Genomic DNA, 26,376 nt, shown 5'->3' with positions numbered 1-26,376 from the left:
GTGTCAGAGGGGTGCCTGAAAGGAGAAAGCATACAATCAGAAGTGTTAGAGAATGGAACCAGTGCAAAAGATTTCTATGTGTAAGCCACCAAAACTATGAAAAAGATGTTATTACAAAAATGTCATGTGTTTGCAGACCAACATTGGTTTGATTCTTCATGCTGTAGAAGAATATGATCTGTCCCTTCGTTTTCTGGAGCATGCTCTTACACTGAACATAAGGTGAATACTTTGTGAAATACTATCATTTCTTATAGTATTATAACGTAATACCAGTGATGTATTTACACCAGTTGGCACCCATAGGCATTCATGCTACCACTGTCCCCTCCTCCATCTAGGGCAGTGGTTCTCAAAGTGTGGTCCGCGGACAGGTGGTCAGGTGGTCCGCGGCTGACAGTCATCATATGTCAGCAAATTAAGTGATGTTTAAAGTGATGCATTCCTCGCATTAACATTTTAATTACAAAGAACGAGGTAGTTTTATGTCAACTTATTACTATACTACTGTCACAGAAGTACATTTAGTTTTGAATTGTAATGAAACAATTGCGGCAATTTAAATTTGAAATTCATAGTTCAGAGTGATTTTTAAGCCTTGGTGGTCCGCCATATTTTTTACTTAAGTAAAGTGGTCCGCAGTCTGAAATACTTTGAGAACCACTGATCTAGGGGGTCTGGGGGAGTGCTGAGCAGTCTATATTGTCCATTAAGTGCCCCAGCACCCATCTGTTCTCCCTGATGCCATAATTGTAACCTATCAACAACTGGTCAACCCATTGCTTGAAGGCTTTAAATTATAAAAAAAAAAAAGTGAAATTCTGCCACCCCTATGCAGGTGCCTAAAGTGCCCATTGGGATAAACGCCACTGCATAATACCTTTAGAGATTTTGTTTTCTGCACTTTTGTTTTTATTTGTCTTAAATCCAAACATTCATTTTTCCAGGTATTACAATGCTAATAGTCTTAAAGTGGCTATGACCTACCACCTTGTTGCTCGGACACATTCTTGTCGTGGAGAATTCCGTGATGCTCTGCGACGTGAAAAGGAGGCCTTTGCCATATACAGAAAAATGGTAATCTCTATGCACCAGTCACTTCAGTGCACGTCCTGAATTATTTTATCAAAATAATAATGGTGGCTCAAAAATACTATTAAGTTTCTGTGGAATGGGTGCTCTCACTCTAGAAGGATCAGTTATCTTGGTAGTTGACCATAAACTGATATCGTATTGTTACAGATATTGCTGTGACTAATTACTCTATTTTTGTTTGTTTGTGGGATTAGATTAGACTGTGGCCTCCTTAAAGATCCTCTGTGATGAACATTTTTATTTTCATGTGAGTTAGGTTATTTTATTACAAGATTCTTATTTTCAAAATTTATTTGTGCCTCTGCACATGTTAATAACAGCTTGGAGAAGAACATGAAAGAACAAAAGAGAGCTCAGAGTGCCTGAAGCACCTTACACAGCAGGCTGTGGTTCTACAAAAAAAGATGAATGAAATCCAAAAAGGTGACAAGACCACAAGCTTTCCACCTATCCAGGTAAGAGTTTGTTTTAACATTTGTTTATGTGAATTTGGTGCAGAACAAGGCAGGCAGCAGGTATTTAGACATTGGTCAGATAATTTCGGTGTGAACTTCTAGGCAACCACATTTCTTCTTTATAAATAGAACATCAGAATCAAGGTAACACTGAATGTAAATAGAAATCCTTTTCATAAAGGGATAATGTATTTATTCTTTAGCTTTCCACTCCTTTACATACATATATGCACGTATACATATAGTTCAAGTTTCGTTGTTTCAAACCATGATTTGTAATTTTTGGTTTTTTAAAATGTGCACCTTGTATTATTATGATTTTATTTTTTTTTAAAGGAAAGTACAATTCAAAGACTGTTACTATTTATTTTATATATAGTGTAAAGTAAAAGCTGGCATATCATCGGTAATGCTTATTGGTGTATTTTAATTTAGTTAGATTACACTTTTTGAAAGTTTTTTTTGAACATTAATTTCTACATGTCGGCTAAAGTGTAATCTTTGGAGTATTTTACCGAGTCTTTTCACCTATGTAGACCCTTGACAAAAATTTTAACCGACTTTTTCCCTCCTTAATGTTTCAGATTCAGACACCATCATTGTCCAGTGTTCTTGATACACTTAATGTCATTAATGGCATTGTCTATGTACAGATCAGGTATGTGGTGATATTATCTAGCTTAAATTACTTTTGCATTTGAGATAATGACCAAAAGAAAGGAAGGCGGTATAGATAGAGACTTGAGTGAAATGCTTAAACCCTGTAGTTTTGTAAGAGGCCATCCTTTGTGAGTCTGACATATGATAAAACATGTAATAATGGTACTGAGACATACAAAATATTTTGTCATATAAAGCTGATATATGCTTCCTAGTAAAAGAGATACAGTTTTAATGATGCTTAGTATATGTGGCAGTTTTCCCGTCTTTTCAGATATTCACCTTGCTGTCAAATGTTGCAGTTTCATACAAATCACTATAGCCTTTCGGTAGCATGCGCACAATTACCTTCATTAGACTGCTTCTTTAATATTTGCGACCCGCCATGACGAAATGAGTCTTAATTAGTGCTGAGCAGTTTCGTAGTAAAGGCCTCAAAAGGGTTATTATGGTTAATTTGGTGCAGTTTGACTTTTCTTTCAAAATAGATTCCTTGGTTATTAAACTAATGGGAAAATATACTGCTGTGTTAAAGTAAAAGATATTGTCTTCAAATACATTTTAATCAAGGTACCCCACGGCGATTGGTCCCACAGGAGAATGATAAAATTCAAATGTTGTTTCGGTACTACTTCCCTTTCAGAACCCCATCGTATTATACTTTGTCAGACAGCCCGGAATCTGTATTTTAAATCACTTTAATGACTGATTCAGATATTAATTATGTAAAAGATTTGTCTGCAAAACAAATCTGGTCATTGATCATGACGCTATCCAATGGGAGAATCCAAAACTGAACTTTCCTTGGTAACGATAGGAAAGGCGCTGAGCGATAGGCTGAAGGGGATGAAAAATCATTTGCTGTTTAAATCAAAAGCATAGCATACCAAAAACGTATCTGAGTGACAAAGCATCATAAGCTTTTAATCTACGAAGCCAGTGGATCATTTTGTGCTTTTTACTGAATAAAGGGGAAGTATTCAGATGAGTGAATTAACAGAACAGTACATGTGTATGAGCAAACACAAATTGGCATGAAAGTTGTGCATCTAGAAAATTATTTTTTGTGTGACCCAGCAGTTTCTCCAAGTTTTGTCAGAGCATGCAGTTTTCAATTTATTTTCTACTCATTTTTGAGCAGTTGATCATATGATTTATTTTGCAATTGGGACTTCAATAGGAGACCCCCAGCCCACTTTTTTAAAAAGTAAGGTTTATTTTGATGTTTTTGTTTCAGTCAAGATGAACTGGAAAAGTTTAGACAGGAGATGGCCAAACGAGAGCCCACAGGCAAAGATGATGTAAAACTCAATGGGCAGGAATCAGAAGATGATACAAAACTCAACGGGGAAAAGGGGTGTGAAACAAATGAAACAGAGAAAAAGGCTGCTGAAGAGACAGATGAGATGTGCTCCATGCAGATTTGTGAACATTTGGAAAATGGAAGTATTCAGTGTCATATGCCAGAGGAGTTGATCGCTGGGCGTTAGAAGGTGGGTGTGGCCAGTGTATCTGTGTTCTGCTTCTGGTCTGGTTATATCATGGTTATTTGCTGCTACTGTGAAAACTGTTCATGATAGTGCCAGTGGCTGGGCTGTTAGCAGTGTGACAGCCCTTACAAGGACTCAAAACACTCAAACAAAATCTTGGAGAGATCTGCAGTGTGTTTGTAGGGCTGTAGTATGCTGCAGATCAAGGCACAACTTGACCTATGGTGTAGCCTGCAAGTTTGTCATGTGTGCATTCTACCCATACTACAAGAAACTGTGTTTGCTAGAAGTGGATGATCTACAAGTCAGAACTTTGCTAGTAATTCTCCATTTCAGGAGATCCAGAGAGGAATAAAAGTGTTAGTCCATCTGGGCATGCAAGTGTGTTATAAAAAGTACTGAAACTGAAGTGGGAGCATCACCCGAATGAGTTTTTTTTTGGTGCTTTGATCTGGCCAGAACTCAGCCTAGACCATTCTCAACAAGTGCTAATGATTGAGTATTCTGTTTATGAAATATACAGATTAATTTTTTTTCTTCTTGCTGTAAAAGGTGCTCATCCATCAGGACACCAGTCATCTCCTCTTTGGTGAGATGACCATAATAAGAGTCAAGTGTTTAACAGTTACATGAAACAAAATATGTTTTAAAAATATCTTTGGCTCCTTGAAGAGGGGAAAATTCTTGGGCATTTTTTACAGCATTAGTGCATGGAAGTATTCTGTTAGCAATTAACATCTATAATAACACTTTATGAGAGTTGTAAGGAAATAAGTGAATTTTCCAAAGCTAGTTTTTGTGGCCTTATGCACCAAATAATTCATCAATGCTATCTTTCTATCTTCATTTGCTCTTGCTTAAAAATGTTATTTATGCTTTTCTTTAATTCCATTTTAATTGCAGCAATAGAATTTATTGTTGCATATATGAATTCCTTTTGTTGAATGCCAGAAAGTTTGTTGTTTTTTCTTTTGGAATCATGATATTTAGCTGAAGAAGGCACAAAGGCCATAGAAGCCAACTCTTAGCAGGAAAAGATCTAGAAATTGCTGCAGAACAACTTTATAATTTTCCTGAATTTTATATGAAGGATTTCAGTAGAAAGAAAATGCCACAAAAGTATGCTTGTGAAAGAAGTAGGATTTACTTCAAAAATGTGTGTTGGCTCAGGTTTACCAGAATTTTTTGTATGTTGGCATCTCTGAACTGTCACAGACGGAAATACTTCCCTCCCTATGCAATCCAAGTCTTCCTGTTATCTATCACTTAAGAACATCTCCACGTGCAGTATTGTTATTGCTTTAGTATCCAAAAGACGCTATTTACCAGTGTTTGTAAACATCCTGACTTTTTATACAAGTCATTAAGTTTCTAGTGAAAGAACACCTGCAGATTTTTGTTTTTTGTTCTAGGGAATACTAATTTTTGAATGTGAGATTGGCTTTTGTAGTAACAGAAGCTGAGGTGATAGAGATATTGAGATTATATTACTATTATACTGCACTTGTGTGTTATGCAAGAATTGTTGCGTTATGCATGACATGAAAATGCCTGGTGGCTGATGTCTGTGGAATGTCAATGTTGAGAAACTATGTATGGGCAGATCATAGCTTGAGTGAAATGGAGTGAAATGGTTGTGGCAGACATGAGTTGCATGCTGAGCTATTGACAAATTGTGAATAGCAGTTGTTAATATATGAGTGTATATTGAACAGCAAAGGTTTATTTTCAAGAGGAGTGCTACAGTGATATGTAAGGTCCAATACAGTGATTATTGTTGTACATATTTTATCCAATGAAAAAGCATTGGTCCATGCGTAAAATGATTTCATTGGCTGGTTCTGATTGCATTCTGTTTAGAAGTCTGTCTGCATGCATATCAGTGTTTAGCTCTCATATCAGAATGCTGACTCAAGAGCTAGATAGTGCCCTTAGGGTGATATTGAAATCTGATTTTACATTGCCAACAGGCCTGAACACATTTGTACACACTGGCAGCTTTCTGGTAAACTGGAACAAGTTGCTTACACTTAGGGGAATTGTCTAGGTATTTTGGTGTTTGCACAGCACCATCCTACTGCTACAGAGAATTTGAAAACATTAACATATTCTACAACTTCCCACTGCCTTTAAGGGAAAGAAATTATAAAAGGCTGAAGTTCCAGACCATATGCATGATTGTTGTCCCTTGCAAGGCATGTTTTTGTTTGTTTTCCTTCCCATAGAAGAGCCAGGTTTTTGCAACAGGCTACTGGATCCTCTACCCTTGCTCTGAATGGTAGCTGCAGTCTGCTTGGTGCTGATTTGGAACTCCCTACACAGCCTTGAGCTCAGTGGCAGTGATTTCACGTTGGAAGATAGTGAGGGCTTCCTGTGTTTTTAATGCATAGCAAGTTTTGAACATTCCAGTGGCTGCCATTCCTGAAGACATTGCATCACATCTCTGGCAATAGGTAAGCTGTTCGCCACTCACTAGCACCTCCTAACTGATGAACAGTCTAGCCTTTGTGACATCGCTTGAGCTTGCTACAATCAGAGCATTTTATAAGGCATCTTGTGTCACAAATCTCATGTACTGATGAACAGGTGTCTTGAGAGTGAAAAAAGGCCAAACAGATTTACCACCCCTGCTTATGTTACAACTAAGTTGAACTTTGAAGTTGGTGTGGTAGAATCACTAAGGCAGCACATTAAATCTCACTGCCTGGAGTGTCTTAAGATATGTATATGGCTTACCAGACATTTCCATTATGTTGCCATAGAACCCCACTGTAATTCTCCTTAGAGTCAAGCTCATACAGAAAAGGTAGCTAGTCAAGGATTCTTGTTTCCAGTGTGTCTAAAAAAAAAATTGTGCGTTTTCTTTGTTTAACAATCGTAAAAAGTTTGTGCATCTATGTCATATATTTGATTTTTGTTTTGTTGTGTGGCCCAGAAAATGCATGCCTTTCACATATAATCATGATCAAACAGTTTACTTTATTAATAGTGAAAAGTAACCAAGGTAGCATTTTTTTTAAAATCTAGCATAAGAACATTCATTCTAAGAATTTGCATGAAAATAAAGCATCATACCCCACTTTACCCGTCGAGCGGTAGTTTTAGGTGTGTGGAGGTAACTGTGATTGTGCAAGCTATTATCCACATGAAGACATAGCAAAGCTGCAGGCAGTAATTTTGATAACTTGGATTTGATGTTCGTAAAACAAGCCATGTACATAAAAATTCTATAAGCTGAGTTGTGATTCATACCCCACTGGGCACTTTTGTAAAACTATACTCCTTACCAAGGTAGCCTTTCAGTTTCACTTGAAGTCTGGTGGATGCTGTGAAGTACAGGGCATCATTGTAACCATCATCTTTGGCAGCAGAAGCTGAAGTGCAGAACTCGTAAGAGGGTTAAACCATCCGAGGCTTGTTTTTTGTGCTTACAGTAAAGTGCCTAGTGGCTTTCTTCCAGAAAACTGCTGAGCATGTCACGATTTTGCTGTTGTAGTCAGGTCATTAGAACATTCCCGCAGGGCTTTATTTGTTACTGTTGATTTTTCTGAGTGTATTAAAATTTGTTTTGGCATGACTATTTGCTTGGTAAAACCTTGTTGAAAAATATTTATCTAGCTGTATGTTATGATGCATCAGGACTTGAGATGTAGACTCCTAGGAAATCAAAATTTTGTTGAGATTGTCCATATCACTGTTTCTGATTCATGTGATTTATGTAGTATTGATGCATTTATAGGTGCCCAACAAACTTTTTTTTCAATGTGAAAACCCCGGAAAAAGAGCATGTATCATGGACAATCCTGTCAGTTTGATCTTTATTTCCCTTGTGATTCCAGTTAGCTGCTCACAGCTCAAAGAAGCCAGAAAGGTAGCAGTCTTAGGATCAGACCACTTCTTTTTGTTACAGTTAACAATTGTGCCAACCCACCTTTACTTGTGATGGTTTCTTTGTTCCTGATTTGCTGAGGCAACTCTTGCTAAATTCCAACCCTCAAATGTATATAACACATCACATGCCACATAATGTCCATGCTCTCTTTCTACTCTTTACTCATCTCTCTTTTCTCTCACCCTCTCATGATTATCATCCTTTTGCAGTTATTGTTCATTAAGATTGTAGAGGATTGTTATATCTTGGCGGTTTTTGGATGAAAGTTTTAATTTCCTGCTTGGATGTCACATTGACTTGCCATGAGGGAGTATAGAATTCTTGATTATTTTTTTTTTAATAATGAGGACATTTATCATTGTATTTTCATCATAGCCAGACATATGCTTGCAGTGCTTTATATTTACATCATTTTACATTTTTTGGTGTGCACATGATTTGGGAAAACTTTTTTTTTGTTTCTGGAGAAAATGTACATATGTGTGATTTAGTGCATGATGAAGTAGGGATGTTGATAGCGGTGGTCTCATGGTGCTAGAACTTAGCACATTGGGAATGCTTTCATACACTCTATTTTATGAGCTGGCTTCCCTTTAACACTTGTTTTAGCAACATAGAGTGTTGCATGCTGCATTGTACAATTGTTTTTTCTTATGCCAGATCTCAAGTTACATAGCAAAATATTGAGAAACATCAGCCTTGGTTCAAACACTTGATGCTTTTGACTGCATTACAATAACAAAGATGTGTTCTGTATGGTATTCAGTGTAATGAAAGCTACTTACAGATAATTTGAACACAGATTATCAGCAGGTATTATGAAAGAATGTTAAAGGAATCAAACCTTCAGTGTAGAAAAGTAGTGAGATTAAATCTTGACACCAAAGGGTTTTTTGTGGGTTTCATTGTAAACATATATCATTTTGGTAATTATTAGTCAACATTTATCATTTTGATGATTGGTTGCTATGTTGTTGATGGGTTGTATGCTACCATTTGTGCCGTGATTGGGGGTATGCTAAAGTACAGTTTGCTAGGGTGTAAGCAAGGAGAACCAGATGATAGAGTAGACTTGACGGCTTGTTATATGCAGTGCTGTAGATGCAGTGAGTTCTGGTTGTAATCAAGAAGTTTGATTTGTAAAAGTGACTAATAAAGTGAAAAGAAGCTTGAGTTAATATGTGCAACCTTGTTTAAATGTCTGTTGTATGTCATTTACCAGGCCATGACCTACAGTTTGTCACCCTGCCTTGCACTAGAAGCGCATTTCCCACATAAAAGAACAGATGAGTGGCGAAAATGGGAATTCTGACGTAGAGAAGAAAGAAACTGGAAGGATAAAATGTTTAGTGAGAAAGAAAGATAAAGAAAAATAATCGGAGTAAAAGTTTAAACGTCCCCACCAACGACGAATAACTGTATTTTCAGTTTACTGGAAGTTGGCCCGTCCTCAGCGACGACGTACAGCTAATGTTTTTAAGGAAAGAACGTATCTGTCTGGTCGTTAGTGTGTGAGACGCACACACAACGGTAGCAAAACCGCCTCTTGGTCATAAGTCAGCCTAGCTTGCACGCTCTAGTACTGCTTTAGATGCGAATGCAAATATCTTTCTCTAACGTGAAGACAGAATGTCTGCTGGAGGGTGGTCTACTAATGGAAGGTAACGGCCCTGAAGACGCGTCACGTGTCAAACTCACGGGAATGAATGATAAAACTGGCTCGTTCTTCTCAAATGACACCATGTACCTGCAGGACGATTTGTCCACAACTAGCTGCAACCCCAAAATTCAGACCCTCCGGTCTCCCATTCTTTGCCGGCTGGAAGTGTGGACAGCAGGTGCCACCGTCCCCCTGTCATGTCACAGACTTAGAATCACGTCAGTCCTTAAAATAGACCCGATGAAATATTTGAACTCCAAATTCACTCACACTGTCGCTGTCTTCAGGTACAGACGAACCCTTTGGAGTTTCCATTCGTAAACGAACCCTTTTGCACTATATCGAATCGCATACGACCCCGCTTGAACTCTATCGTCACACCGAACATTGCTTGCATCAGGTGTATCTCATTCCTGTCGTATCGTTGTACCCACTGCGTTATTTTAGTGGATGACCACTCGAGGTCACTCTGCCAGGGCAGCGTCGTATCGATGAGTCACTTTTCCTCCTACCGTAATGTGACTGTTAAAATCTGTTGAATTTGTCCATCCAACAATTACGGGTATCTGATTTATCAAGGTATCAAGGAAGGTTTGAAGGGCGGCGGTACAAGAAAGCTCATCAGATTCAGTTCTCCACTGTCTGTACGGCACTGTGGTTATGTGGCGCTCACATGTTAGTAAAAGAAACCCCTATAAAATAAAGAGATGGTGTTCATGTCGTGGGGAGAAGTCGGGGTGGAGGCTCCACTTACAAGTGGTATTCGACAAAAAAGAGCTTAATTACACTAATGGGGAAAAAGTTAACTTCAAAACCTGCACAGGCGGCTGTTTGCCATTTACTTTAGGAAACAAACAACCCAAGGTCATTTAAACACTTCTTATCTCAAGGTACTACTCTGACCGTTTTTCGTCTAGTTGGCAATGCCATCTGGGAAGCACGGATCGCAGAATCTTCGTTTGTGTCATTCTCTAATCAGCTACAAGCTTGATTATGGTTTATTAATTCATGACTCTGTTCGAGACTCCTGCCTCAAACTACTCCATCCTGTTCATCATCAAGGGCTGCCTGGTGCATCACTCTTGTACAAAATTTTTACACAGATGCCGTAGAACCTCCCCTTCCTTTTCGCCCTCTGAAACTTATCCTTTCGTATGTGTGTCGTTTAAAGACTCATTCTAACAATCATGCATATACCGTGTTTCATCTACATTGATGGATTTTCCATTTCCTCTATGTAGCTTTAAGTTGATGCACTTTTTTTGCTGGTATCCAGACCAGAATTTATTTGTTCTCCAAGCTCTTCTTACTCACCACATTGACCACTGCGTTTCAGTTTCAGTTTTATACTATTCATGCAGGTCATCTTCATCGCAACAAACTTATTGTCTTCATCTGGGCTCCCGCTCACGCTAGCATCGTAGGCAATGTTCTTGCTGACCAGGCGCTAAGGCAGTCTGCCATTCACCTGGTTCTTTGTCAGTGGGACACTTTAGGCCAGAATAAGTTGTATGTCATTATTCCCTGTCTTTTTGGGGTTGGTGCATGTTCTTTATTTAGTGTTTTTTCACCGTATTATCAGTCTTGTTTCATTGTTTTAATAAATCTGACAATTGCTCGCCATGATCTAGCCTTTGTTGTTGACACGGCGTTAAACACCATCAACCAACCCCTTTCCCCTCTGTATAATCTCCCGCGGTCAGTACTTCCTGCTGTGACCCGCCGCATCCGGGTAAACAAGAGGCGGGGGAGACAACAAAGGAGATTATGCGAAATTCCGTGTTGTTCTTAGGCCACTCTCCGTAAACAGTTTACCTGTACACCTGCTGGTCTGAGGAGAACAGGAAATATTTTATACTTTCCCTTTCTGAGTTAACATTCAAAATTCCTTCTGATGCTGTGAGTGAATGTTTGCCTCTGTGTGTGTGCCTGCGTGGTCTTGCGAGATTACTCTTTATTATACTGTATAAAACAACTCCCTAAATTTAGGGGGAGTGGGGAATCTATTGACAAATAGCAGTGTGTTTTGTGTTTACATAAACACACAGACCGACAATGGGTTTGAGAGTAGACCTCTCTTTGCAACATCATTTCCTTAAACAGCTATTTCCTAATTCTAATTCTCACGATACCATGCCTCTTTATTACTTTCAGAATTTTTTGTTTGTTATGACTTTACATCGAAGCAGAGTATACATCGCAGATGAGAAAATGCAATCAACATATCGTACAAATTACACGACATATGAGTATGAGCAGCAACAAAAATAAGGTTTGTTTATGCGGAGATTTATAACAGGAAGTCATTAAACAACCGATGCGATGGATTTATACTTTACATACAATTAATGTAAATAGCATGGAGAATACAACCCGCGGATGGAACCGATGTAAAACTCGGTTAAATCAGCGGCGGTAGGTTTTGGTGAGACCAGTGCTAAAAATAGAAACTCGTCGAAGACGATTTCGTGTTTCTTTTCACAAGAGTTAACTTTGAAAACAAGAATAAATAATGGACTCTTTGTCCTCTCTCTCTCTTACTTGCATGCAGCATTTCCAGACAGGGGTAAAATCTTGATCGTGGCAGGCATTGCCGCTCCCTCCATAGGACGGCGAAATCAGAAAAATAAATGGAAACCATTCTAAAGTTATTTGTAATATTGCTAGCAACAACATCCCTTGAAAATCTGTCATTCAAAAATAAAGTGGCCATTATTTTGTTTTTGTTATTGATTTTTTTTTTCATTTCTTCCGACATTCTTTGCTTTGCCGTGATAGCCTTATAGTTGCTGGCTGGGGTAACACCAATTAACCCCATCCCTCAGTTACCATACTCTTAGTCTTCCCCACACTATCTCTGTCTGCGACATTTAAAAAACAATACCAAAGAACAGTGTTGTCTATTCTCGTGATAAGTGATTAAAATGCTGTTGAGCGTGGTGTACCGACACAGTTGTCAGTGTCAAACGGATGACACAGCCACTTTGCGATAATAAAGATATGCGTCCTTCTTGGCTGGGTGGCTGGGAGGATTGATAGTGAAGGAATGATAAAAATCGTTGTTTTGAGAAAAAGGAACAGGCGGGGAAAGTCCAACTGCACCGGTGATTGCGTTGGAGGGCAAACAACAGGTACGGTCGTAAAAGGTCATCCACAGACTTCTATACTTTCATCTGGAAATCTTGTGAGATCCCCCCCCCCCACCCTGCCCATTACATGTTGTTTGTTCTTCTGTCCCTCGTATGTTGACCATGTTTCGTTCTTGTTCTTAAGAGCTAAGAGCATACTCCTTAAGAGTGTGAGTATGCGCTATATAAATTTTGCGTTTATTATCATTTTCCAAAACCTGACAGATCCGAAAGCCTGTGAGTGCGCATGCGGCTGGCGGGCATCGACTGCCTCTTCACCTGTGGAAGTGACTAGAGCGAGCTCGCGGCGGCTGTTGATCAATGTCGCGAGAAGTAATTAACCCTCGGAATGTCGGCCGATCGATTCGTCAGAGAGCTCAGAGAAAGTGAGGGATCGGAAGGGTTGGTAGCTGCGCGCGCAGTAATTTTCCAGCGATGAAAAGGTAAAAAAAAAATCCAACAGAAACCCAAAAGACGAACTCCTGCAGCATCACCGCAGCGTCGTTCAAGTCGACAGCATGTTATCTCAGCTCACGTGCGACCAGCGGCGACTGACCTCCATGGACGCGCAGGAATAGATACCCCGGTATCTTTGTGATTTCTAGCCGAGATAGCTGACACATTTTGTAGATGGCACGGCTTTCGTAGTATCTAGCATATATGCTGGACACGCGTGATATCTACCATGGACGTTGTTTGTAAGCAACGCGGTATACTTTCATCTATAAATGACTTGCAGCGTCTAACAATCTGCTGAAACCGTGTAGCATCTAGCAAAGATACGAAATCGGGGCGGTATTTACACTAAAATTGTGTGGCATCTAGCATAAATATTGTGGCATCAGGCATAGACATTAGAAGAGTGTGGCATGTAGCACAGTGCAAACCCTGCGACATTCTTCCGTCTGTGGTGCAAACGATCGGGTCTCGCCGCATGTGTTTGCTTGACGTAATCCGTCGCGTGCCTGACTATTGTAACGCCCTCTCCTCGCGCCCCAGCCGCCGCAACTGAAGCTGTAGGCCAATAGCATCAGGAATCTTCGACGGTTTCCGTTTCCCACGCAGCGTTACAAGGAGGTGTGTGTGTGAGAGAGAGAGTTGGCCTCACACATTTCGAACTACCATGGGTAGATAACAACAACAGCAGCAACTGGTGGTGATCCGGGTGCCATATTTCGTGCTGCAAGGGATTACCGTTGGTCCACCTGGGATCACAGAACCTCAGGCACTGCAATGTCGATCTTCTCGTGTGGACGAGGGCAGTCAGGTGAGTTTTGTGAGAACTTGGTGAGTGGATGAAATCAGGCAAGTGAGGGGACATTAAACGAGCAGACAGGTGAGCGTTATAAAGTGTGTGAGTGGACGACATCAAACGAGTTGACAGATGTGTTTTGTGAGGAGACGAGGTCAGATGAGCATACTGGTGAGTGCGCGTGAGGGCGTCAAACAAACGTACAGGTGTGTTTATTGAGATGTGTTAAATGGTCAGGAAAACGCGAGGTTATGATGTGATTCACTTCATTTTCAGACTTCATTGTCCCGTCACTGGTCGAGTATGATAATAACGACATTCTGTTTTTACACGACACATTGTGAACTTATAAGAGAAAATGTTCTTTTATCAGGGCTTCTGCTAAGGCTAAATTCTTTGGGGTCCCAGGGACCCCTTCTTCAGATTTTTAAGGGGTCCCTGTTCTTCGCTCAAATTTAAAGGGGACCCCATTGACGAAAATTGAAGGGGTCCTCCGAACTTTTAATGCGTACTGTACGCAATTTTTTGCGTAAGCAGAAGCCCTGTTTTATATTGACCCTAATGACCTATATCCCGTTTTTATCCCCTGGACAATTGGCATCACATCTACAAATTTCGACTTACACTTCTAGATTCTGTTACATAGATAGCAACACGTAACACCTCGGATCCAGTCATCTCTCTCTCACACACACAAGAATGCATACATAGATTCATTAACAAGCTTGGTTTATAAAACATCCACATAATCTGTGCGTTTTACTTTTGCTACTCCTTTATATTAAACGTCCTGCATTTGCTCCTGTCAAAAACCTCAAAGAAGGAAGTCGATCCTAGTTTCAAGTTTTTATTTTGTGGCTAAAGTAGTACTGCACGTGTCACGGTGATGGTGGCTTCGTAAAGACTTTTTTCACGACTGTTGGCATCGTTCTTTCCCTCCACCCGACCTCTCCTCTTCACTCCCACAAACACGCTCACTTCTGATGTTGAAGACCCCGATTAGCTCTCCGTTTTGGCTAGTCTGTGCTAGATGTGTAACCGATTTCTGCTGCTAATGTCAGAGATTTTTGCTAGAAACGTCTGTTTTCTCTACATTTGGCACCTGTTTGCAGGACCGGCTGTTTTACCGTGAAATATCCTTACTTACTTGCTTCGCGTTAAACACCACTCTACCCACCCACCAACCCCCAACACACACACTTCTATTAACATCAGATAGTTTTTGTGGAACGAAGTCTTGGGGCAATATAATAGATTATTTTCTGGAAGAACGTGGTTGAATTCTACCATAAGAACACAGAATATAGCATCAAAAACTCTTGCAGAAAGTAAATGTAGCTCAGAGTAGGACGAGACTCTAGGAGGAAAGAGAACAGCAGGAGTGTGTCTTGGGTGGTGTCACAGCAGCTGTCGTTTGGTCACTAACATAGTAGAACTCCCTGATCAGCAGGTCAGACACAAAGCTGATCGATCCAGCAAATGATCCATTGGCCTGATTGTCATGATACTCTTAGCCACTACTGTCCACAATAACCAACATTTTACATAAGCGCGAACACACACACACCTAGAGAGAGAGAGACAAACTCTGTCTCTCTCACACACACACACGGTAAAAAATATTTTTTTCTTACGGAGACGTGAGCCAGTCGACACATAACCGACATATTATCTTGACTTAACATCTAAAAAAAATTACCAAAAAACCCCACATACAGTGCACAGAAAGTAAACGTGGTATAGCGTGTACATTCAGCTATACAATGTCATTCCCCCCCACTTCTTCCCCCGCCCTGGTTTGGTTAGTTTCTCACAAGCCTCACTGTAGACTCTCGCATCCTTTGGTTTGTAGCTTCCTCCTGCTGCAGCTGCTAAACAAAACACAATGAAACGTTTGCTGGCTGCTCGCAGATTGAAACGTCTACACGATAAGCATTGAATAGCAGCTGAGTGTTCATGGGGAAGGAAACGTCTAAAAGAGCAGCGTGTTAACTCCCACTATCACCCCCACCCTCTCCTACACACACAACCGCCACCCGTCTCTTCTGTGCATTCTCTGTCTCTGAAGTTACAGCACTGCGGGAAAACTTGTACAAAACAAAGGTCTGTTAACAATTATGTGCTGCACGGTACAACCATGGTTATTTACGAGCTCTATGTGTGTGTGTGCTCTAGAAACTTTCCTCCTGTAAGAATTCTGAGAGATGCTGTTTGAAGGAGATGCTGTGTAGTCTAACACTCCACCTATTCACTTTCATTTGTTCCTAATGTCAATTCCGTTCTTTTTGTTTTGTGTATTACGCGTATTTAATCGTTCAGGTTGTTCTTTTTTCGGGTTTGAAGAAGTGCCTTCTGTTCTGACCATATCCTGTCTTATTTGCCTTTGGCTGAGCTGTTATCCTCCATTAACCTATGCTGTGGTTATAACCTTATCTATTTACTATCTTAATAGTTATAGATAACGTTTGTGGACCCAATGTTATTATAAAACTGAGGACTTACCGCTTGATGTGAACGAGATGGCTAAATCAATGCTAAAATAATCAACAGGTCAGAACCTCTTTCTCTTACACACACGCCCGTCCCTACACTCACACACACAACCTATTGGCATTACAGACATGAAGAACAGATGATTTTATTATGGTAGATTTCTTCCGTCCCATCGATAGGAGGATGTATGTAATTATTCCTCTAGTTTCTCTATGTGTTTTGATGTCAAGAGAATTGTCCGGTCATACTTGAACCCTATCCACCCCTTTCTCTCACGCATTTCTTTTCAGTAGATCCCACTTACTAGACTAATAGCTTATCTCTTGATATTGTTTTTCAGATGACCGCGAGGAGCTAGACTGTCATTTGGTGGGGAAGGTGGTTGTGGTGGGGGACGGGACAGTGGGCAAGACTTCCCTCCTCCTGCGCTTTGTCAACAACGAGTTTGACGAACGCTACCAGCCGACCATCTTCGAGAATCAGGCAGCGCCGGTCTTTCTCAAGAAGAGAAAGGTGAGCGAGTGAGTTGGCGATCAGTGAGAGAGTTGGGTTGTTGTGAGATGGGTTGGAAGGAGTGAGTGCGTGTGTGAGTTGGATTCGAGTTGGACTGCGTTGTTGTGTTTGTGATTGGTGTTGGGGTGAGTGAGCGAATGTCTGGGGCTGTGCTGGGTTGTGGTTGAGCAAGTTGGGCTGGCAGTGAATGACAGATACTCGCTGATAGCCGCTAATCTGGCAGTAATCCAGAAGGATACAGTGTAAGGACGTTGCCCCGCTGTTTTAGATATGCAGCGGATTTGTATGTGTGTCTTCACTAGCCAGCAACAACACAACAAATGAATTTAGAGTAGACGAGTTTTCCATTTCTGATTGTGGTTAGCAGTGGTTAAACATACGTATTTGCTCATTCAGCGCATGCATCAGATTACTAAGAATGAAAAAGGTTAACTCAAATTATTTGCAACACTCCCCCCTCCCCCAAATACCGCTATGTTGTTGCTCTGCGTAATTTTTTTTTTTTTTATAGTGAATTACGCTTACTACCTTACGACAGAAGATACTACAGTGAAACCTCGGTTAGCGAACGCCTCGGTTAGCGAATATTTCGGATAACGAACAAAAATTTCGTTAAAGTTTTGTCTCGGATAGCGAACAAAATTTCGGATAACGAACAGCCACGTAACCACACGTGACCGACCAGCAGGTAATCACTCGCGCTCGAGACACAGTTACGATCGGTCGTTCCTTATCTATGCACATCTTTCTTATTTAGTGATTTTTGTGCTTTATTTTAATGATAATCCTCAATCATGGCTCCAAAGAAGATTAAGAGCAATTAATAGTAGTGAGGTAATGACAAGGAAGCGGCCAACAAATGAATTGAAAACGGAAATGATTTCAAAGTATGAAGGTGGCATGTGTCTGTTGGATATGTGATGTCGTATTATCGAAGAGTTTTACAAAAAGACAGAAGGAACAGACACTGGACAAGTTTTTTCCTTTAACCTCAAAGCTACAGAAAAGGGAAGTCACCCCCGATTTTATAATGTCACGTGTGCTCATGGAGGGGGGAATCAAAGCAGTAATTCCACCCATTCCTCCCCACACCTGCTTCCAACCACGCCGTTAAAACGGCAAGTTTCCTGATGTTTAAATTCTTTCGTTAATGTTTTTATGTTTAACTCCATTTAAATTGCATTCTAACTGTTCTCATTAAAACCTATACAGCCTGTAACTTTCAAATATTAGCGAGTCAACAGGGGCTGGGAACCAATTAAATCTATTTCCTTTATTTCTTATGGAAAAAATTGTTTCGGATAACGAACATTTCGGATAACGAACAGCTTTCCAGAACGGATTAAGTTCGTTAACCGAGGTTCCACTGTATTTTTGGATGCTATTTTTAGTTTGCTTCGCTGATGTTCGTATGTGTTACGGACGCGCAGTTCACTCGTTTTTTGATTTGTTTTGTTTCAGATTATGCTTAGTTTGTTCGACACAGCGGGTCAGGAGGGTTACGAACACTTGCGCCCCTTCATGTATCCGGACTCTGACGTCATCCTCATCTGCTTCTCCGTGGACAGTCACAGCAGCTTGCGCAACGTCTCCAACCTCTGGCTACCTGAGGTGCGCACTCACCTGGCCAAGGTGCCCATCCTGCTGCTGGGGCTTAAATCCGACCTCCGCTCGACGTTCTTCGATCCTTCGGTCCCCGGCAACCTCCCGGAGGAGTCGAGATTCAGCGAGTCTCCTGCCAGCCCTAGCCACAGACGCCCCGTTAGCTACGACGAGGGTCAAAAGGTCGCCTTGGAAATCGGAGCCAAGGCGTACTTTGAATGCTCGGCGAAAATTAACCAGGGACTAACATCGATTTTCCAGGAGACAGCGCGTCTGATTCTCAAACGTCACCGACGAACTCGTTCTTTTCGAAGTTTCTTGCCGTTGTGACCCTTTTATTTCTCCACCACTAGAGAGGAGCGGGACATTTAGCGGTTGTCCGTTCTTGCTGGTGGGAGCCATTCACACCTCCAGTGCTAGAGAGGGCGGATTGTTTGCGCAAGGTTTCGAGATCGCAAGGTCCACAGGTTGTCTTTTAACTGTTCGTGATCCCTTGAGACTCCAGAGCTAGAGTGTGCGCGAAATTCAGAGTTTGATCTTGAGGCAGTCTTTTGTTTTTGGCCCTCAGATTCAAGTCGGTTTGCAGTGGTATATTTTTTCCCTCCAGCCTCGAATATTTATCAAGTTTGCCAGACAGTGTGGTAGTTCTTAAAAGTGCTAACCTCTGGAACAACAGCTTCTTTCGGTAAACCACAGCTTCATCCCCGACATCTCCCGAAGCTTGCAGATGTCTGTTGGGCCTATGTACTTCCATTCAAAAGCTTCATAATATCGACGAAGAGTTTATAGCCACGGCAGCTGATCTGCTTTGGCACTTTTTTAAAAATCGGGGATGGGTGCGTGCAGGAAGGATCGAGGTCGACGAGGTGAACGGAATATTCCGTTACCGATGGCTTATTTCTACATTCATCTCGAAAAAAGAGAGACCTTTATTTTTATTATTGTTCGTTTAGCTCATCGGTTGGTTTTCCTACAACTTGTATGCTGGTGCGAGGAAAGCGCCAGACAACACGCGATTTTTGACACGCGAATAATATTTATAAAGCGGTTTACCCAGCCATCAAAGGCGTTACATAATCAAATATATAAAAACTCGTCACTCATTCTTGCAGGGACGCATACATAAACATATCAAATAGCAAGCAACACATTGCAGCAGTAAGACACGACACCTGTGCATTGTTCTTTGGAGACAAGCACCAGAATTCTTGTTCAGCAGGATGTCACGGTACTCCCAAAGATGTTTATGACTCTTTAATTTGATCGACAGCTAGGACAATCCATTATTTCATCTGCGAAAATTAATTAATCAATACTCAGGAGAATGGGAATTAATTCTCTGTTGTGTTGGGAGGGGAGAGGAAGAAGCAGGAAGAAGTTTATGTCACCTGCTTTATGTATGAACCAATGAACGATTAGTAAAGCAATCCTCGGGGAAGCTGCCGCCACCTGCGAAGTTATCTCCCTTTTCCATCAGCAAATAACTCCGATTAGGGTTACCTGCAGCTTGTGTACAGGAACTGTGTATAGCACATCCTGCATCAAAGTCAGGTATGTGAGAGAGAGGGGAAAAAATAGAGACGTATTGTACACTCCATCTTAGTATCTCACATACTCTTTCCTAGAGTTTGCTATTTAAAGCATCAACACACTCAGTGAAACGACCCGTGACATCAGAATCGTGTGAAAAGAAACATCAGTCGGTGCGTCGTATCAGCAGGCATTGTACTTGAACTTTATTTTACGACATTCTCACGATCTGCATGCCAGCCGGGCACTTCGCAATTTCCCTTGCTGTCACTAAAGAAATGAACTGAAAAATAATGGCTTAGCCACTAAAAACACCTTCACTCAAAACTCATAGCTGTAATTTTGTATTTACAAGTTTTAATAACTGGTGGAAATATATGGCTGAGGCACAAAGTGTTGGCGAACACCTGACGTTTTTGGTTGATGCACGGAGGGGACAAAAGTCAGACAACGCTCTAGGCATACACAGGGGATGCTTTCGGAGCTGCAGCATTGATGAAATGGCGTACGGTGTGAATGGTGCAGCCAGGGTGCTCGCGTTCAGATCAATGAAATCCATTCAGAATTATCAGTAACGGAAGTAAACTGCAGCAATAGCTTGCCGCGTTTTATATTTTCTTATTTTATCAAACATAATTTTCTAAGAAATTCTAGACTACATGGCATGCTGTACTTATCCTAAGCTCCTTTTTTTGTACTAAAATTCGACGAAGATGCAGATGTCATTTGTATAACTAACTCAAGCGCAAGCGCGCACACACACACACATCCTGCACACAGCTTGATTATGACTATCCCTCCCACCTCTCTCTCTCACACACACCCCCCGAAAACACGTGAAATTGCACAATCGAGAACTGTTCAGCTGGTGCAATGTGATTTGGCAGGCGGATGACAATAAAACATGGAGCTGGAGATATAGAGTTTTATAACCTTTTAGGCAAAAACCAGCCATTTAGCACTAAGGTTTGTTGTTGTTGTTGGTTTTTTTTTTGTTTTTGTTTTTGTTTTTTGTTTGTTAGCCGTTTATGAACCTGCACGCAACGCTTTGAACACACGTCGTATCCAATGTGATGCTAAATCATGATCCATACCTTTGCCTTTCTGGCTGTGGACAATGAGTGTCCACACACTGGTAGAGCTGTGTGTACCTGGGTTGTGTGTGTTTGGATATGAATCTATTGCTGGAGTGACTGTATTCTTAACTGTTTTACTCACATTATTTTTATCACCCACTCACCCTTTCCCTTTCTCATCCATCCAACTCACTTGCTTTCCCTGCCCACTTACTCTCTCAACCCAGATACACACATATTCATTAAATGCACATTCACATAAAAATGAAGAAACTAGAGACACGTAGCAACAGATCCTGCAAGTCCCATTTATGTATATAGTACTGCGGCAAACGAAACATTGACATACAGCTTCAATGGGTTAGAGAGAGAAAATAAGTGAAACGGGAAGCAACCATCTCCCGTCCGCTAGTGTAAGAGCTTGGAACGTGAGGAGTTGAAGTTCTTGAAGCTTATTTCCCTTCCCCGCGCAAGAGGCATCCTTAGTTCACGTGATTTGAGAGGTGAAAAGTCAGCAGAGCAAATGATGTGGGGACGGAGGTAAACACGAAATCCTTGACGGCTTGAAAGTAATCTCCTCTCCCCTGACTTGAGGTTGGCAGCGCCAGCCACGGGGCGGAAAAGGCGTCTCGTGTTTGTCTGTCACACACATAAATATATACTCATATAATATCACACATAAACATGCACTTTACACAGAAGAGCACACACATGTATACCTGAGCACAAATATAAACTTATCTGAGTAAATATACAGATTGTACAAAGATATAAGCGTAAAAAATAAAATAAAATAAAATAAAGGTCGCTTGTATAGCGCCTTATTCCTACCCTAAGGAAAAGCTCAAGGCGCTTCACAAAAATACATATCGACCTATACATCTTTATATGCTCACATTTTCTCTCTTGCACACACATATGCACGCACACTCCTTCCTTTAAACTCTCTCTCTCTATTCCGTTGGATACTCTCGTTTTAAAGGGTGCCAGCTAGGAAGCGTAGTGGTTAAAACACTGGCCATCACACCAGGAGTTCATATCTCGTCTCGGGACACTCTCGTTAGACAAGTTGCATTTTTTCTTTCTCTATATATATAAGTGCTCACAATTACAAATGCGCTATATTTGCACAATCCGTCATTGTATGTCATAAACTAGTCCGTTTTCCCAGCAAGCTTGGTGACAGATCTTTACTGACTTTCATTACAGTTTTGGCAGTACGGGATCACTACAATTTGCTCTGCAGTAACTCTAATCTGCAGCATTTTCCGGAGTAAATGAGCTGATCATAACATTTTCTGCAATAAACTTGTTGATCACTCAGTCTTTTCTGCGGTAAATTAGCTGGTCAGTACAGCGACGTCCACAGTAAATGTACTATTCACGAGAGTATTTTCTGCAGATGATTTGGTGGTCACTAACGCAGTTTCTGCAGTCAGCTTAGGTTGTTTTTTTCTAGGAGATTCTGCAGTAAATGTGTTGATGACTATAGTGGGCAGTCTGGTTGTGCAGTGGTGGTAAGTCTGAACACAAGTGTTTCTACAGTTGTTCGGTCAGCACGTGCACTCAACAGGCACCCTTTGTCACTGCCAGGAACTCTTTGTGGTGTTTCACACCGCGCACAGAGTCACTCGCGCATTCTTTCTACATAACACAAACAATTGCCTTTAGGCTGTCTCAGACACCAATACAATTGATAAATATAATAGTAATAATAATAATGTAATATAATAAGCTAAAATAAACAGAGCAAGTATTTTAGTAAATATACACGTACTCTACACATAGCTCCAGGGGTCACTGCAATTTTCCTGTGGGAGGAACAATTTCGCCCTTTTTCCCTCCTACATCGTCTTCCTAACCTGAAATCACAATTATAAAAGGAAACATTACTACATGTACAAACCAACCAACCAAAAATTCCTCGATCGTGTTTATGCTTCTGGGCTAGGTTGATGGCTTAGATCAGTGATGCACAACCTTTTTCGGCCTGCGGGCCATATCCATTTCGGACAGCCGTGTCGCGGGCCACTTCACCGCAAAAATACAAAAAAATAGAGCAGATACCATTTTTTATTAGAAAAAAGTTGTACTTACCATTAATTATGTAGTAATTAGTGGGATATTTGAAGTTGTTTTCCCGAAACCAACTTCTGAATGTCCGGCCTCATCGTAGAGACACAAAGTCTGAGCACTGAATCGAAATATTCGTCCATCGAAAAAAAGATTGAGAGACGCCCCTACGTGGGTATAAATACTTCTTCTTCCCTTTTTTTTTCTCGTTTTTTAAGGTCTTCTTTTATTACTAACATGCCGATTTCCTGCACTGTGGGCAGAAGTTTCGCGGGCCGGATGGCACCGCGGGCCGTAGGTTGTGCATCCCTGGCTTAGATGGTTTGTTAACAAGAAAGTACTATCACCTAGAGATGATTTTCTAACTCCAAACATTGGAATGTTGGGGGGATCGCTTCTGGACCGCCCCAGGGTTGACTGCACTTTCTGACTCTGAATGTTAACTACCGCCATAAAAAGAGATTATATCTGGTATATACGGAAAAAGAATATTGACAGTCTGTGTAGCGTCGATAGAAGTCAAATGGGTAATTAAAGCAAGGAAAGGAAAAGCAAGTCAGATGGTAAGTTGGGCTTAAATGAGAGACACCGACGTTCTGAATCATGTCCCATCAAATTTCATATAAGCTCAACTTACCATAAGACTAGCTCTACTATTATAATAAGTGGAAACCAACAACATACCTGAAGCACAAGTATCCCAGCTTCGGGTGGATTCGCTTGCGCACGCATCTGTGCATATTTGATGCCTCAGAGTACCACAGACCAGAGGGGTTCATGAATGTCCATGATAATAGTGTCGGGGTGTATAAAGATAAACCCGGACCCTAGTCTAGGCCTAGGGTTGACTGGATCACCGCCCTCACCGCCCTATTCTGAGACCTTGTTTACTGCCTTGTTGACATCATGTATAGCCACACGACACCTGTCGGTTATTGCTAATCGCTTCAGATTCAGATCGAGGCAGTCTCTTGAGGTGTATCGAGAATGGAATGAAACAGGTAGTCTGGAAGCTATACTACAACTAATTAAATATACAGTTTTCATTAGACAGCCAGTCATCTCTGATACTGAATTACGAGAGTGTTGGCATGCTACATTGGAATGCTTTGAACTCTCATCTACGAACAGTATTTTTAGGAATTGCATAAATTTCACATTACACATATTAGTAAAGACTGCAGACCACAAAACTGATTGATTAAAAGATAACGTATTTTGGAAGCAGTTTTACGCCTACTGTCGCAGAGCTGTTCTTGGCGCATCGCCGGTCAGGAACCTACATCAACCCAGACACATATCATCTCACAGACATCAGCCACGCTAACCCACCTTATTGGCAATACTCTGGGGGCCATGTTCACAACCAGTCCTTGTCCCTTTCGTTGTTGTTTATTAGGCTTTGTCGATCGGAATCATTAATTAAGTGTATATGTTGAATGTAAATGGTTTAATAATGTATTTTTTGGTGCCTGTATAGCTATGGAAGTAGGTAATGGGATGGTGTGATAAACCTTGATTAGCTTTTTGGGGGAAGAAAATGTGTGGAGCAGGTCGAATGTCTCTTTGCCTCTGGCTTTGTTATTGTGCTCGTCGATTTAGTCTACAGAATATGGCTAACTACTACTACTAAACATCTTTGTTTTGGGGATGGCATTGTTAACAACACCAACATATACTTACTTCACGCGTGTTGCTCTTTTGAGACCATTGGCTATGGACCTTTTCGTAAATAGCTGCACGAAAGATCTGCACAGAAATTTATCGCGTATTTTCGGTTCATGTCTGGACTTAATTGTCATTCTTCCTGCAACACAAGCAGCGCATACTTCCTCTGCAAATTGACGAAGTTTAGAGTCCGTCCAGAACATTTCGTTCAAAGAGGATCGAGCAATCTGTTCATGGGCCCAAACTAAGGGAAGCGGGTACACATATTTCACAATTAATGCATGTGAGCTTGATATGGTCGCTAATACACGAGAGCGGAGCACCGTAATAACAACAAAGCGAATTTATATATATAACTCAGTTCCCTACGCAGCAGAAAGTTTATTGCACAAAATGTAGACAACACTCATACCGACACAGTCCAATATGTCAGCAAACAGACGCATCAAAACGCATAAATATGGCACAAATACCAGCTCATTAATAAAGCATACCCGAGAAATCTGGGTTCTCGGTTGTACATAATGATGCAAGCTTTTATAGCGCGGTATTCCAGCTAAAGTCAGGCTCTCCAAGCATTACAAACACAAACCACAACACAGACAACATTCATGTGACTCTCTCTGCGAGGTTAATGGGAATACCAGGTCGTTCTTCTTCCGGATGACATTCATAGACCAAGATGTCAACGAGACAGGTCACAGATCGGGAAGTTATTGGCCTAGAGCAGTATAGACCAATAATTAGAAACGTGGATCAAATCACCAAGAGAATGCCCCGATAATCACAAAGCAAATATTGCACTAAAACGTTGAAGCACGTGACTTTTGGGTACCGATGGAAGATCTATCGCAGATCAACAGGGCAGACCAAATAAAATAAAGACAAAATAAAAATCAAAAGTATTAAATAGACCTTTAGAGTGCAATAAAATAAAGATATTGCACATAAAACATCATGCATTTAAGTAAGATAATAAAGGAATAGGTAATAATATATGCGTGCTTAGCATCTGTTATTCTCTTTCTCCTTTGACTTTGTATATTTTATATCCATCAGACATATATTGGCATAATATTTTTTTCTGTTTTTGAGGATGTCTGTACCTGTGGCGATACCTGTTAGGTCCGCTGACATTGCTCTCTTAGTGTTACTTCCGCCATGGGCAGTGGTGTGTTTATTTTGAGCGCAGAGCGTTGCAACAGTTTATTGTACATATATATATAGTCTCCTCACTCTCCTGGCATGGAACCCACAGCTAGGGGAAGCACAGGGTTGAGACCCAGACAGACGTGGAGGAGATCGGTCCTGCTGAGAGCCAGCCAGGATGGCATGGACCCAGCTGAAGAAGGACGCCCAAAACCAGATCCGCGTATAAATGCTCCAATGGAGGAAACAAGATTAAGAAGATAATATATACAGTACGTGTCTCTAAATAAGAGTCCAGTCCACCCCATATGCAGGAGAGTGATATATATATATGTGTAAAGACCTGCGCACAAATGCATATATGTATAGCATAATCTCTACGTGTTTCGTACGTTAAAATGTCCTTAAATATCAGTGATCAAACTGATCCCAATAAGGTCGATATCGACCTTTAATTCATGCATTGATCGAAGATCAAAGATAAATGTTTTGAACGCTATTAAAATCATAACAATTAACTTAATATACGTATTTAAAAATATGGCTGTTTATTCATTTTTCTGTTTAAAAAGTCATATGGTTTATTGGCCGTGTGGGCAGTTTATTATTAAGTAGTTAACACTTTCTATACCCTTTTTCT

At 40.8% G+C, this 26,376-nt stretch overlaps 2 protein-coding genes and 1 long non-coding RNA gene across 5 annotated transcripts in view; 2 read left to right on the top strand and 1 right to left on the bottom strand.

Annotated features, from left to right (window-relative positions):
- The window catches only part of LOC112561808 (clustered mitochondria protein homolog), a 33,755-nt gene extending 24,990 nt beyond the window's left edge, over positions 1-8,765 (top strand). For all 3 annotated transcript variants that reach the window (XM_025234549.1, XM_025234548.1, XM_025234550.1), the window contains 5 exons: positions 137-222; positions 948-1,077; positions 1,416-1,550; positions 2,135-2,208; positions 3,448-8,765. In XM_025234549.1, the coding sequence (XP_025090334.1) occupies positions 137-222; positions 948-1,077; positions 1,416-1,550; positions 2,135-2,208; positions 3,448-3,700 (678 nt within the window). In that variant the 3' untranslated portion in view covers positions 3,701-8,765. The remainder of the gene's footprint in view (positions 1-136; positions 223-947; positions 1,078-1,415; positions 1,551-2,134; positions 2,209-3,447) is intronic.
- A 3,877-nt stretch (positions 8,766-12,642) lies between these two features.
- On the top strand, positions 12,643-20,685 carry LOC112562639 (ras-like GTP-binding protein rhoA). Its single transcript, XM_025236008.1, has 3 exons — positions 12,643-13,647; positions 16,466-16,638; positions 18,100-20,685. The coding sequence occupies exons 1-3, from the start codon at positions 13,614-13,616 to the stop codon at positions 18,568-18,570; spliced, it is 678 nt and encodes a 225-aa protein (XP_025091793.1). The 5' UTR covers positions 12,643-13,613; the 3' UTR covers positions 18,571-20,685.
- Positions 20,686-20,877: 192 nt separating this feature from the next.
- On the bottom strand, positions 20,878-23,772 carry LOC112562642. Its single transcript, XR_003098891.1, has 3 exons — positions 23,604-23,772; positions 22,624-22,708; positions 20,878-21,485 (listed from the first exon to the last, which is right to left on the bottom strand). It is a non-coding gene; the product is annotated as an uncharacterized LOC112562642 (long non-coding RNA).
- Positions 23,773-26,376: the final 2,604 nt, after the last annotated feature.

The sequence above is a fragment of the Pomacea canaliculata genome, linkage group LG4 (genome assembly GCF_003073045.1).
Source record: "Pomacea canaliculata isolate SZHN2017 linkage group LG4, ASM307304v1, whole genome shotgun sequence".
In the NCBI taxonomy this organism is placed as follows: Eukaryota; Metazoa; Mollusca; class Gastropoda; order Architaenioglossa; family Ampullariidae; genus Pomacea; species Pomacea canaliculata.
Note: the sequence above shows the minus strand (reverse complement) of the source record. Positions and strands in the feature narration are given on the sequence as shown.